Here is a 14,927-nt window from a genome sequence, read left to right as displayed (position 1 = left end):
TTCTCGAGCTGGGGAAGAAACAAACAAACAAAAATAAAACAGGAAGTGTCTCAAGCGTCGCAGTTGATGGAAAGCTGGAGCTTGATGGAAGGCCTCGCGATTCGCTGCTACTGTTTGTGTTGTCGTGACCGGGCCTGCTGGTTAACACTCGGCTGTGAGGAAACACTTACATAAACGTGTCAGCCTGCGAGCAGACGAGACACCAACCACCATGTTGGTGGAAGAAGGAAAAAAAAAAAAGGCAGAAGAGACAGAAACTATAGACAAAATAGCAATTTATTAATAACTTATCTTTCCTTTACATTCAGAACAGAGGAGAATGGTGGAGGGCAGGCGGAGGTCACCAACATGGCAACATCCTCCTGGAACAGTTTTTTTTTTTTCCTTTCTTATCTTATTTTAAGCTAAGAGAGTTTCACTTCTCTCATCCTGACAAATTCATAACTGCATTTCAGAGAGTTTTCCCTGAAGAAGCTTTGAACACCCAGCAGATTTGACCACACCGGACCACGCACGGTGGGTGGGCCCTCACGCAGCTCTGGCTATCTGAAAAGAAAAATCTGGCAAACTTGATCAGGGTCTCGGATGATTCTAAGATAGACAAAGCAGGGGGGGGGAGGGGAATGTAAAATCTCTTGAGGACAAACTGAAGCAAACCCCGTGAGAGTAAGTAAGGCAAACGACAACAACTGTTTTGTGGGAGGGAGAGTGCAAAAGAAAATCCCCAAAAAACAAAAAAGGCCGGCTGGCTGAATTGATACATAAAGCAAATATGGAGTATATAAATATATTACAAATGTACACATTTCTGCACGATTCTTGGAAAGTCTATTGATTTTTGGCATAATTAACGCAAGAATAATGATCAATATGCGGTTGGTTTGCTTACAGGAAACTAGAATATGAAACTAATTCCTCAGTACACACTTCCAAAGGTACGTACTCTCTCTTACGTTTAAGGTATGAACACAATGTACAGTATAAATGTTTGAAAAGTGTAAAAATCAGTCCAGTACATGGGGTGGCCTACAAAAGCTGAGGTGCTTCAACCCCACACAGGCGAGTCTTCACAGAAGAAGAAGGGGGTCAACGCGCCCACAAGTCATGGGGGACGACCCCCAAAACAAACAGAGAACATTTTTCTGTCCAGTTTGAACAATCGTGTCTCTTTGGCACACCAGCCTAGAATCTGTGAAGCAGAACCTACAGCTCTCCAGATCACCGTTCACCTTCACAAGAAAAACAGGAAATACCGCAAGAGTCCAACAGAAATATGATTGTAGAAAGTCTTTAAATGAGTCTGTTGCTTTATTTAACTGTCCGTCCTCATTCAGACAGCAGCAGGTGTGTACTGGCCAGGCCACTCTGGCAACTCCAGTAGTCACGCTCAGCAGCTGTCGAGCCCCCTCCAATAAAAACCGCCTGCATCGTCCAGAGCCAGGTCCGCACACCAGATGACGGGAAAACGAGAAACTTTTTGCAACTTTTTCAACAAGTAGAGGAGAATTCAGGGTGGTAGTCTTACACTTCACTCCACCCCCCACCAACAAGAGAGGCACTGATGTTCGGAACCTCACGTGGACTGCAGGGGGTCCAGCTGGAAGACGTTGTGGTTGGTGGGGGTGGTGAAGTACAGCTGCTGGCTCGGCGGATCCATGCGGTTGTCGCACGGGCTCTTCAGGCCCAGCGTGCGCTCAAAGTCCAGGAGCTGGCCCATGAAGTTGAAGTTGGGGGAGATGTTGGACTTCTTCATCTTGACGATGTCGTAGGCGTCATTCATGGACAGGTTGAGCTTCTGCATCAGGTAGGCCACGGTTACGGTCACCGAGCGGCTGATGCCGGCCAAGCAGTGGACCAGGACGCCGCACTTCTGACCCCGAGCTTCATCTGGTTACAGGGGAAAAAGAAGAGGAATTTTAGCCAATGTCCTGTGAACCTTTCCTAGAACTTCTACTCAAAACCAAACAAACCAGCAGTACGATATCTTGAACTTCCATTGCCTTTGCTATGTCAGTGTACGCAACTGTCGCAATTGTGAGGAATTGCTTGGATGCAAAATTAGATGGGCGACTAAAATCTAGATTTTCTTAACATCTTACAGTTCAGTGGTTCAAACCGTTGGGTGTTCTACCTTTTCTGGACAATGACGCTGATGATGTACAAAAGCTGTTATCTACCCTTTGAGACACACCCAGCACAACGTGTGATAAAGATCCGCACTGTGTTTACCAACTGGCCCACATCCAAGAATGGAAAAGTTTTTAACCCCCGACTATCTGTTAGCAGCGCCTGTCAACAACTGGGAGTCGCCGGAGAGAAACTGAATCAACGTTTTCCCTTGTTTTGTCCTGGAATAGCCGGCTGGGAAATTGACTATTACAGTCTATTAAAGCATTCTTCCACTCGCCCAGGGTTGGTGTGACAATGATGCCATTTGAGCGTGTAAATGTAAGAGTCATGAGGGCACCCTGTCAAGGCAAACAGGATGTCAACAGGCCCTGTAAATGGCTCCTTTTGTTATGCGGAGGAAGAAGAGGGATAGGGAGGGGGGGTAGGGTTGATGCCATGTCCTAGATTACTTTCAATGCCACTTCCTTCCTGTTGTGCTCGAATTACCGCCCTCCCTTTGCTCTCCCTCCCCCTCTCCCCTATTCTCCTGTTTCAACGCTGCTCTTTGTACTGCAATTACACAAGCCCCAGGACAACAGATAGGCCAGAACGCCTCCCATTGAAGTCAAATTATTTTGTACACAGTGCATTTTAGCCGTTGCGCCATCAGAGGCACACTCGCACTTCAACACAGTGGATTTAATCTGAGTGTCCCTGCTTGATTGCCTGATAAAGCCACAGTTGAGGACACCTCGTCTAATGTCAGTGGCCCAATATGAGCCTAAGTGATAAGACATATCATATTAATAGGATTATGCTGCCTTACTGTCAATTTCCACTTCCTCTGATGTGTTTACATCTATTTTGAATAATCAGTAGCTTTTCTTTTGCGTTATTTTCCATGTTGTTGTTTAGCAAATGTGAGAATAGTCTTGTTCCCCCCCAGTCTTTATGGCTGGTTAAGTTTGGCTGTTTGTTGTCTTGAAATAAGGGTTGGTTACCGACGACAAGCTTTCCCCAGGTTTTAAAATGTCAACATTATGTTGAGTTTAAAGGCCTGTTCAGATGCCATTTTTTAGTTGTAGATTTTTGCAATAAAACCCTAAAATGCTGATGTGTTTTTACTCACTGTTGGAAGGTCATGCCACCCCAACCCATCCCTTGTTAAAGTGATGACTCTTTCAGCCTGCAGTCCTAACAGTTGCTCAAACAAGTGTGCTGAGAGTTAGATGTGGTTGGCCAATCTGATCGACATCAGCCACTTTTCACACACATTTGGACATCAGTACATGTCTTTTCTTTGTCTTTTGCCATTGAAAAACAACTCCTTGTTGTATAAACAGGATTCAAATAATCTTTCCTGTCTATTCAAATACTTTTGCTCATTGAGAAAGTTGGCTAGTAAATTAGGTAAATGGTGTATGAGTTGTTTATTTCACCAGTTGGCAACAGATTCCTCTGCAACCTGTTGCCAACATGTTCTTTGGGAGAACCTCTGGTAAAACTGAGTGGCTTTTTTCTTTTTTTGTCCCCCTAAAAAGAGCATGTAGGCTACTAGGGGACTTGCACTAAATTACATAGATTTTAATGTGTTAAAAAATTGTATTCAATTTTTAACTTTAAGAAACAATATGATTGCATGTTGGGGAAAAAAAAGAGTACTGTTGCTTGCACATTGTACAAAAACAAGTTAGCCTATCGCTGTAAATAGACAAGCCTGAAATAGCAACTCAATGCAAAACATGTGAAGTCCGATGCTAACGTCAGCATCCAGTTCACATTTTTGATTTTTTTTTTTCCAAAGAAGTAACTTGAATATAAAGGATTCCTGAAACACCTGAAAGCTAAATGGAAATAATTTCACTTTGCACCAATATGATGGGTTTTAAAAAAAATCCTAAATAACAGACTGAAAACAGTCTGTTATTTAGAGGATAAATATCAATAAATATCTTTGTTGTTGAGCTCTTATGACTATTCAATAATTTAGCAGCAAAAAATGTTTTTTGATTTGAAAAAAGGTTGATTATTTTTTTCAGCATGTAGTTTTCCATTCAATTCGATTAATTGGGATTTATTACATACCCTGCGATATCTATACTCGATTGAAACTGTTTAACCGAGCCCCACCACCACCAGCAGCAGCATGTGAACGAGCCAGATGTCCGCCGGGATTAACCTACCGATGAAGCTGATGGCCTCCGGGAAGAACTGCGAGAGGTTCTGGCTCCAGTGGTCGGAGATGGGGATCTGCTTGTACTTAAACTCCCCGGCGTTCTCGAACAGATTGGGCAGGTTGGGCGTCACGTTGAGGATGTACTTGATGCCGTACTCCTCCAGCACGTCCAGGTTCGTGGAGTCCTTGGCGCAGCCCAAGTAGAGGTGCGGCAGGATCTCCACGGGGAAGGAGGGCTGCGGGTTGGACAGCGGGCTGCCGTCCGAGTCCGTGGCGCTGCTCGGGTCGAAGTCCGACTCGATGTCGGAGGAGTCCGAGCTGATGCGCAGGCCGCCGAGGCCCAGGACCTGGGCCGTGGTGGGAGAGCTGCTGCTGCTGCTGGAGGAGGAGGAAGAGGAGCCGTCCAGGTTGGTTTCGCACAGGGCTGGAAACTCTGCCTGGAATTTACTGAAGCCGCCTGGAGAAACGAGGGGAAAATGAATCCCAATGAACACCAGCTTCAAGTATTCATATTTGCATGTTTTGCAAAAAAAAAAAAAAAAAAAAAAAAAAAAAAAACATGCACAAAAATTTACACGCATTGAAAAACTTACAGAGTTTCCCCGTGTTTACACAAACAAATCAGCACAACTGTGTGTGTGTGTGTGTGTGTGGAAATGTGAATGAAGCTCAACTCACCCTCCAGGTAGAAGGCCTTGTACCCCTCGTCCTTCATCTTCCTCAGCAGCAGCCCCAACACAGACCCCCCGTCCACGTTCTCGTTCCACTCCCGGCTGTACTCGTCGTACAGCACGATGGTGTCCGTCTTGCAGCGGCGCACGAAGCTCTCTCGGTCCTCCCCGTCGGAGAGCAGCGAGCGCACGGGCAGGTTGCCCTTCTTGAGCCGGCGCAGCATCAGGCTCGGGATGGCCACGTTGATCGCCGTCTCGACGTGCGACGACTCGTACAGCTCCTGCGCCCGGCAGTCCATCACCAGCAGGCCGTCCCTGCGCGTCTCCAGCTGCTCCCGGAGCCAGCCCACCGTCTTGCTGATCGCCATAACCGAGTCGAGCTGGATGACGGGTTTGAGCTTGTCGAGCATTTATAAGCAGGAGTGCGAAACGCCGGGTTTGAAGGAGGGAAATAAGAGGGAAGTTTAGTGGTATAAAAAAAAAAAAAAAAAGAAGAAGAAGGAATTTTTTTTTTTTTTTTGGTTTTGGTCCAAACCGCTGTTCAATGGAATAAATTAATGTGATGTAAAAAGAAAAAAGTTTAAAAGAATAATAATATTCTCTCCACGCAGATATCCCTCTTGCGGAAAACGATCAGTCCGTCTTTCCTCACTGCGCGTCGCCTTCAGTGGCGCTTCATTCAAGCATCAGCCTGGAGAGCCCGAGTTATTTCTCAATGAGTCACAGCCGCCCTGCAGCGAGTCCGACGCTTCCTCTGCGCTTATATAACTCCACCGTCGCGGGGCGCAGCAGCTTCCCCACCCGCCGTCTTTATTTGCAGAGATTCAGTGTGAAACTGCGGTTGATGTGGAGAGAGCTGCGAGCTTACGGTCAGCTCCAAGTCGACTGGCGGATGCGGCTCGTTTCCCCTCACTTCCTTTCTCCTCCGCAGCTCGGTGTGAATCGACGCCGCTCTGGCTGAGCTCTCTCTCTCTCTCGGCTGCTGAATGGCTGCACACACGGAGCGTCCTCATTGGATACGCTGCGCCGGCCGACCAATCGGAGCAGTGCTCAGCGGCGGTCGCCTTGGAAACGGGGGGCCGAATGGAGCGGCCCGTTGTTGATGAATTGTTAATGAGTTTGTCATTCACAAAAACGGAGAGGAATTTCGGCTCCGGATGGAGGCGAGTACAAACAAACAGCAGAACTACAGGAGGGAGGGAGACTACAAAGTAGTGCGGTCATTATAGTGGTAATGCAGGGCTACAGCCTTACCCCGACGAATCAGGGTTTTTTTTTTTTCAGGGCTAACCAGACCAGTACTACATAAATAAATAAATAAATTTAAATACTTTTTTTTTTTTTTTTTTTTTTTTTTTACAATTTTCACTTTCTGTTTCATTGCAGCCATTTGCTAAAATAAAAACAGTTCATATTATTTCTTGTGCATGTACACTATCTTGACAGAAACCCCCCCCCCAGAAATGTAGACATCTTTTTCTAATGTTTATTATAAAAGAAAAACCGAAATATCACAGACCCCTCCCCAAGTTGCTACAGCTTTACAGATTGCAGCTTTATGTTGCTGCTGTGCGCCGTTTCTGTTGCCTGTCTGGGACAAGAACGGGTTTAAAAACGAAACATCAATCTGGTTTTCAGCAAGTGAGACCAGCTCTATAAAAGCTTGACCATTGGGGCAGCTTGTTTGCTCATAATGGTGGGGTTTCGGAAAGAGCAGAAGCTTCTTAAAGAGACAGAGGCCCAATGTTGTTTAAGTCATATTTGATATATACAGCAGTTTTTAACACAGGAAATTAACACAAAACATACTTGATTACTACCAAGAAACTATGTTAACTTGGAAAATACATACACTGCTCCTTTAAGGAAATCTGTCCAACAGCTGAGCCATGACTCAAGCAGTACAATTATCTCAAAAACAGCAGAAAATTCCCAACAAAATGGCTGAGAAAGAATCAAGATGCATTGAAACGCCATAGAGGACTTCAGACCTGTCCAAAAATGAACAGCCCAAATCTCAATAAACTGAAACAATGTTAGAAAGAGTTGGCAAAAAAAATTACCATGACGATGTGAGAGACTGACAAATCCACATACACAAACCCAAAAAGATCAATTCAAGTAAGTGGCATGCTGCCAAAGGCGTCTATATGTGACACAATCGATAGGTGCACTTACCATTTTTTCCCCCATTTTACATACATATTTCTATTTTAGCTTTGTATGGCCACACTCACCATTTTAGTGAGAGTGGAAAATGAAGCAAACAAACAGTTTAGGGACAAAATAAAGAATGAAGAAAAGCATTCACCTGGACTGTCAGGCTTTTCAGTGACAGCAACAAAAACCAAAAAAAAAGCTGGACAAAATATGAACTAAGAGGCCAATTCTAAATGTTAAAAGTGTCAAACCAGCTCCACCGTATCCAGACACATTCAACAGCTTCTGAACTGAGGCGGGACTGCTGTGTCGTGCAACCGGGCTGGAGGCTTAGCCGTTCGTTAGCACATGACATGCAGCGGCTCCAGAGTTAACATTGGCCTTTGGGCCCCCTCTCTGGTCGCCCCCACCTCCTCCGTCTCCTCAGGCATGACAGAAGTCGCTCTGAATGAAACCAAGCTGCTTCTATTCACCTTCAAATGAATTCTGGTCTCTTTCAGACCCCCATGGCTCCCGCTTCGCTTTTCACTCTCATCTCTACCTTCTCCCTCCTCCCTGCCACTCACCCTATTCTTCTACGTCTGCCCGTCTTGTTTTGCCCTCTGCCCCCTCTTTCTCGTCCTCTTTCATCCTTTGTTTCTCATCCCCACACCCTCACCACCCTCTGTCCTCTGGGCCTCTGCTAAGAAATCTGGTGCCTGAAAATTCACCATAGAAGTCTGATGAGAAGTCTGATGCTGTCCAAATAAAACACCCGCCATGTTGCATAGATCACTAGCTGCGTTAACCTTAAGCCATAAAATTGCACAAATTGAAAAAAGCCAATTTTGAAAAATCTAGTTTTTTGCACTATGATGAGGTGTGTTTTTTGGGGGCCATGTAAAAATAGATATATTTCACAAAACTGCAACACTTTTTTTTGCATCACGTGAGTCATGTGATCAACAGCCGGATGTTACTACTGGTGAAAATGACAAAGAAGACGACAGGAAGTAGTTGGAGGATGATGGATTGTTTTTTGTGTGTGTGTGTGTGTTTTTTTATCTCTCCACCAGACCTCCAACAGCATCACACAGTTTCATAAAAAGTTGTGTTTCATTCCAACATGTTGAATCCATCGCTCTTCTGTAAAGTCGTTGACTACAATTTCCCAAAGCTTGTTCGTTTGTTTTTTTTATTTAGGGAAGTCTGGTTATGTGGGTCTGAGAAACATTCCCCATCAGCATGAGGTTAATCAGAGCTATTGTGAATAATATCAGGGGGCATAATCTTATATATTCCATGAGAATCATTGGAAACAGAGAATTATAAAGTCTTCCATTATCTGGTAGAAACTCAGTATTACCGTGTGCTTTTGATCGTTTTCTTGGTAAAGGCAAAACAAAAAAAACACACGTCACCTTCCATCTATAGGCTGCCGCGACAGTAATGGTTAAAAAAAATCTTTGCTCAGCGACTTTAACAGAGCACATCCATTTTCACCGTGTACTTTTTGGCACATTGTTCGGCTTCCCGTGAACGTCCCACGTCTCTGACCCCGCACCGCCCCCGCTCCTCGTCACAGCACCAGCTGTGAAACGACTTGTTCAGAACAAAATCTCAAGCTGTGAAACGAATGTGTGACGAGCAACTGAAAGAGTTCAAACCAAACCAAACATTTCCACCAACGGTTCCTAAACATTTCCTAAACCGACGTAAAGATCAGTTGTTTTTACATGAAGGTTGTGTGAAATATTGGTGGGCAACTCGATTGGTCCTTATACCTTCGTGTTGTACTCTAAACTGAATTTGTGATGTAAAGTGATACATTTAAAGGAATTCCTTTAAACTTTTTGTCACACAACCCAAAGCAGTGCATCACTAGTTGCATTTCCACTATAAATGTGCGCAAAACTTTGTCAGTATTCCACTCAATATCGGCAAAAAGAATCAGGAAAAAAATTCTCAATTGCTTTGTTTCCATTAAATAAGACACGTAATTAAAATCACTCATGAATAAGTTTAATAAATATGCCGCACCATACTCCTCTTACCACTGTCGTCTTCTTTGTCTTTGAATGTTATTTTTTATTATTATTTTGTTGTGCTGTCTTGCACATTGACAGTAAAGGAATTCTGATCCTGAACTGGTTCTGTTTGGACATTGCCTTAATCCCCCAGTCAGACTGTTCCATAGTTCCACACCACATCCTGAATCGCAAAAAGCTTCTTCATGTGGCTGTTCTTACAAGCTTTGAATTTGCATTTCCCTCTGAGATTATAAAGTCCTTCTTTCAACAGATTCTTCATGCAACTTTCTTTCCCGTTCCTAATTATGCACTACTTTGTGTTGGTTCATCACAGAAAATCCCAGTAAACTCCACTGACGGTTGTGGTCGAAGTGTGGCAAAAGTTGAAGTTAGCAAATCTCTGCTGTTGTCATATGTTGTAGCCTCATATGAAGACCGTCTCTCCTTTAATCCATCTTTTTCCATCACTTATCTGCCCCACACTTTACCCACAAACAGCCCTTTGACCCCTCCCTGTCCTTGCTTCCTTGCTACCAGCTGCTCATTTCAGATGGGAAAAGCCTTTGTCCTCAAACAAAGACTCCCAAACATGCACTAATCATGATCTGGAGCGAGGCCTTCCAGTGGGGGTGTGTGCGTGCGTGTGTGTGTCTGTGTCATGATGCGCATGACACACACTCAGGAAGTGGATGTGGCTTCTCATGGTGTTCCTCGTCGGAGACAGACAGAGGCGGACAATGAGAGAGCGTCTGGATACGTGGACAGGTTTCAAAACACTAAAAGTCAGACACACGATGCACAGGAAGTCTGTGTTTGCACTTGAAAGAGGAACCAGGTATTAAATGTACTTGCAAGTCATTGCAGAAGAAGGAAAAGCGATCACACAACACCCACGCTAAAGGCGCCGGGCAGAACCTGAGCCAGCTTTTTGGAAAAGTCGCTTGGATCTGCAGGAACAATAAGCGCACTCATAGACCGAAGCACCGACTCAGAGTAACGAGAACATGACTGACCACTGCTTCAAGCTAATGACACTTCAAGCTTTAAGTTTCCTTTTTTACATCTTAAACATTCTCACACCAGTTTTGTACAAAAAGTACAGACTAAAATCCCTTCACTGTGATGTAAAGAGAGTCTCTGTCGGTGGCAGCTGCTCCTGCTGAGGCCGGTAAAGTTATTAGTTTGAGCAGGTGATTACTTTTTCACCAGCAGCTTTGGAGAGCGTCTCCATGATATAAATAAATTCATAACGTCCAAACTTCTTTGCGTTTGCTCAGATTAGCTTTGCTTGGAAATCTTAACTATTAGATTGATTTTTTTTTAAAAAGGAAAAGAAATATATACCAAATGCATCCATCAGGGGCAAACACTTTTTATGTCACTGTATGCTTAGGTAATGAATTCATTCACCATATTAATTTACGGGAATACATCATATTTGTGTAAATACTTATAATATTGCAGTATTGCAAGCATACATCAGAATCAAATTACCTAAAGAAGCACTACCATGATCTCAGTTTTAAAGGGACAGTATGCGTTTTTCAGGCACATCATGCCATTTTATAGCATAATCGAGTAGCTGTGTTACCTTCAGTTGTTATAAAAATGCTGTTTACGTCAAATATGACTTTAAAGAAATTTGACTTCCTAATTTAGAGCCTTGAAATTGGGCCTTTGTCTCTTTAAGAAACTCTTGTTCCTCCTGATACTTTGTGTTCAGGACGTCATCACAACATGGCTCCTCTATAAACCCCTTAGCAATGTTTTTACATGCGTTGTGCTGAGAAGTAGCTCATATAACGACATCAGCAGATGTGCAGTTCATTCAGGTGTTTGCCAATTGCTGCTGGCTAGTCTGAAGGAGCTGACTGGAGGCCCTGTGAGGGGGAAGGTCGGGAGCGTGGAAACTGGAGCTCCGTCTCGAAGCCGGTGCTAGGTCCACCCAAGCTATTTGGACAGTTGAATGGTTGCCATGGAGATTAAAGGACTGGCCAAACATGCATGAAAGAAGGAAGGTAACACTGCAGGTTTTCAAAAATTTCAATTCTATACAACACTGCCCCTTTTACGCATTTAAAGGAGACAAGGAGACAGATAGTGGGAATTTTTTTCAAGTCTTTAATCAGCAGGGACAAAGCAGAAGCAGCTTCTAGATAACAAGTGCATGGATGCTTCTTTATCACATTGATTTTATCTGGACAGGGCACCACAGCAACACACACTCAGCAGCACCGGGTCCCGTAACGACTCATTCCTTGGCCTCGGGTTTTCGTTTGGAGGTTACACGTGCAGAAACAGGAAGCAGAATGTCCATGTTGTTGTTGTTGTACAGTGAACTTACAAACAGCGCTCCACTGATTGAATTATAAGGAGAAGCACACACACACGCCCACACATGTGTAAGCTCTTATTTCCAGGCAGCCTCCTTCAAGTTTGTTTCGTGACAACACCAGACACACACACCCCCGCACACACAAACACTGGCACAAACCAGACTCGGCTCTGTAGAGACAATGGCGGCTCCAGTGTTATCACGTCCGTCGCTTTGTCTCTGCTCTGGATCTGCTCACCGTATCTGTGTGTGTGGGAGACCTGGAGTAGACAGGAGGGGTCAGGGGCCGCTGCGACGGCTCACTCAACTTCATTAAAGTACCACACAGGCATTCTTTATCTATGTGACACCCACTAAGACGACTTCCCCTTCCTCACAGGGTGTCCACGTTCCTCCAACACACACACACACGTCTCTGTTCATACTCTTTTAACTCTCAGGATGTCATTGTTAGCCAAACTAACATCTGAAAAGTCCTCCTTGATGGGTATCTTGCAATCAATGGTCAAAAGGCAGGGAACACACTCGACTGGTCTCCAGTCTATCATATGTAACACTGAGACACACAGGACCAGCAACCAGCAACACACACTCATACCCAAGGACAATTTAGAGTACTCAATTAAGAGTCAAGTTTTTGGACTGGGGGAAGAAGCCAGAGTATCCAGAGAAAACCCGCCCAGGCATGGGGAGAGATTGCAAACACCAAGTGGGAAGACACCATGCCGGGATTCAAACCCAGGACCTTCTTATTGCAAGACAGTAGGCTCAACCGCATTTCTTGAGGACCAGAGTCCTGCAATTTTTAGATGTGTTCCTTGTCCTACACACTTGAATTTATTGGTGAAACTGCCTCATTAGTGTGCAGTCAACCTCTACAGAGCTCTGCTAATGAGCGCATATTAGAGCCAGGTGTGTTGAAGCAGAGAGACATCTAAAAGGTGCAGGACAACCGGACCTTGAAGAATGCAGTTTGAGACCCCAGCAGCAAGGCAACGTCACCACTGTGCATCACATCTGTGTGTCTTTGAAAGAGAAATGGATTTAAATACACCCAAAGATAAAAAAAAACAAACATTATTTTAAGTGTTAAACAACAGTTGTTGATAGATATAGATAAGGTATGCGAATTGTGATTGGGCGAAAGGTTAGAACATCCTTCTCTCTAGAAATCCTTTGGTTTAAAATAACAATTTCTAAGAGTGTTAGAATTAAGTGTTACAAATTTGGACTTCTGTAAATTGTATAATAAACACTGATAAGGGTAAGTACATGTAAATTGAACATTACGTCTTCATTGTGTAAAATTCTCCGTCTCTTTCCTGTCCTGATGGAATCTCTCCTCCTGCTCATCATTCATTGATCAGATTCTCAGGAAACCGATCCTGATGTGAGAACAAGTCCTGCATTTTGATGCTCATGTTGCTCCACAGTTCAGAAAGTTGATCTGATTGAGCAAAACCAATGTGATTTTTGGATTCAGCTCATCGAAATAACCCTAAAAGAGTTGGAAAATCCCAGACAGGTTTTTTGGCCGTTGACCAGTTATTATGAATGAATACAGCTCAATCAGGTTTCTGTGGATCGGACTTCTCTGGATATTAGATGCACGGCTTCTTTTAAGGTTCTGTGTGTCTCTGGTCAGTCCAACATTCTCTTGTCCAGCTGACTCTGCATCCACCAGGACACAGAAGACAGAGTCAATGTCTGAGAGTAAAGTGGTGTAAAATAAAAAAAAGTGGATCAGACAGTAACAGTTAACCTGACCAAAACTGCTTTATGTATCTTGTTGTTACTATCCAGCAGGTTCACTCAGAAAAGTAATTTCCTTTTTGAATAATTAAGGATTTTACTTTAAACTGCCCCAAAAACAAACATGACAACCGTTTGACAAAGGTTAGCGAAGTAGTGCTTTCACAAACCTGTGACAGACTGTTGTTTGACAGGCAACAGGTAGCGACACCAACAAGCCTCAGCGTGTTTTGGTAACAGAGGCGTGTCGACCCGTCACTGAGTGTTGTTATGAAACAGAATCGGATGTTTAGAAAGTGAACAATGATCCTCCTGAGTTACATAACCCTATTAGCAGGCCGCCCTGGAAACGCCTGAGAAAAGTTTTTACTGCATCGAGGGTTGATCAACAGGTCCAAAAAGACAACTTGAGTACCTGCAGTTACAAATATTTTCCATGAGACGTTTAGAGGCTGCATCCCGTTTGAAACTATGTTTTCAGGCAAACTGGTGAAAAACTAATAACTGACATGGAAGAGCAGAAGAGGGAAATGTCAAAGTGATTAGCTGCCGAACGGAGCGAACAGAGAATTTCTGCGGTCTTGCACTTTAACATTCCGAGGCGAGTGAAAACAGGAAGCGCCACACTGACGGGCGTCCTTAGAGAGCAGCTCCGCAAACAAACAGAAGCACATGAGTCCGAGCCTGAAGAAAACAGGAAACGCTGGTGGGGAGGACCCATCATCGTTTCACAATGATGGGGGCCCCATCGTTGTGCCTCAGTGTTGTTAGTAGTTCCATTCATTTCTGTTAGGATATTTTTACTCTGCACAGCTACAGCAACCAGGACTGTAGCAATAAAAAAATTTTGCTGCACAAAAACATATTAAGTTATTGCGATAAATGATAATATTGGTGTTTCAAAACCATTTTCAAGTAATGTACTGGTAATGGTATAATAACGCAGGAACGCATTCTGAAAGATGAATGAACTTTCAATTAAAATGGGCATTTAACACTGGAACTGGAAGACATTTTGAATATCCAAAATAAATACAAAAAACAACATAAACAATAGATAAAATGAATAATGAAGTCTAATTAACAAAATTGTCTTTAAAAACAGGGACTAGTTGAGGCCAATAAACCACCCTGAAGAATTTTATCATCCAGGTTTTGGTAGAAAGAGAGAGAAAAGAGAAAAAATATAAATCATGCAAAAGTAAATTATTGAGTTTGCTTTAATTTATCATGCAATTAATTGATTCATTGGTTAACTGTTAAACTAAAAACATTTGGATCTTTAATGATATACAAGCTTCATTTTAAAAAAAAGTCTGTTGAGTAGTTAAAATTAAAATAAAAGAGAACATTTTGGCAAAAGGTTTGGACACTTTTGCACACTGTCATGTGGATGCAGAGTGAAGGAAATGAAGTGGTGAAAGGGGAAAATTGGAGCATTCTGCAGCACAAACAATGTTCAACAGCAGGGTGAGGTCATTGTATTAGTCTCTAGGCTTCCTGAAAAACATTCAGGAAGACATAAACACAGGAACACTGTTGTTGAAGGGCTTGTCTCTCAAATCCCAAGAGCGCCAAAACATCCTCCCTGTAAGCTCCGACATACTGACAGGACTGCATTGGTGTTTTTATGACTTCCTGTTTGTGTGTTTGGAATGAGCAAAACTCCTCTCAAACAGAAGGTTGAAGTCTCATTAAACCCAACTGGTCCTGGT

At 43.5% G+C, this 14,927-nt stretch overlaps 1 protein-coding gene across 1 annotated transcript; it reads right to left on the bottom strand.

The window, feature by feature from the left end:
• Nucleotides 1-258: 258 nt before the first annotated feature.
• On the bottom strand, nucleotides 259-5,938 carry dusp6 (dual specificity phosphatase 6). The gene is made up of 3 exons (XM_028041506.1): nucleotides 4,964-5,938; nucleotides 4,293-4,742; nucleotides 259-1,887 (listed from the first exon to the last, which is right to left on the bottom strand). The coding sequence occupies exons 1-3, from the start codon at nucleotides 5,364-5,366 to the stop codon at nucleotides 1,574-1,576; spliced, it is 1,167 nt and encodes a 388-aa protein (XP_027897307.1). The 5' UTR covers nucleotides 5,367-5,938; the 3' UTR covers nucleotides 259-1,573.
• Nucleotides 5,939-14,927: the final 8,989 nt, after the last annotated feature.

This window comes from Xiphophorus couchianus, chromosome 2 (genome assembly GCF_001444195.1).
Source record: "Xiphophorus couchianus chromosome 2, X_couchianus-1.0, whole genome shotgun sequence".
NCBI classification, from domain to species: domain Eukaryota; kingdom Metazoa; phylum Chordata; class Actinopteri; order Cyprinodontiformes; family Poeciliidae; genus Xiphophorus; species Xiphophorus couchianus.
Note: the sequence above shows the minus strand (reverse complement) of the source record. Positions and strands in the feature narration are given on the sequence as shown.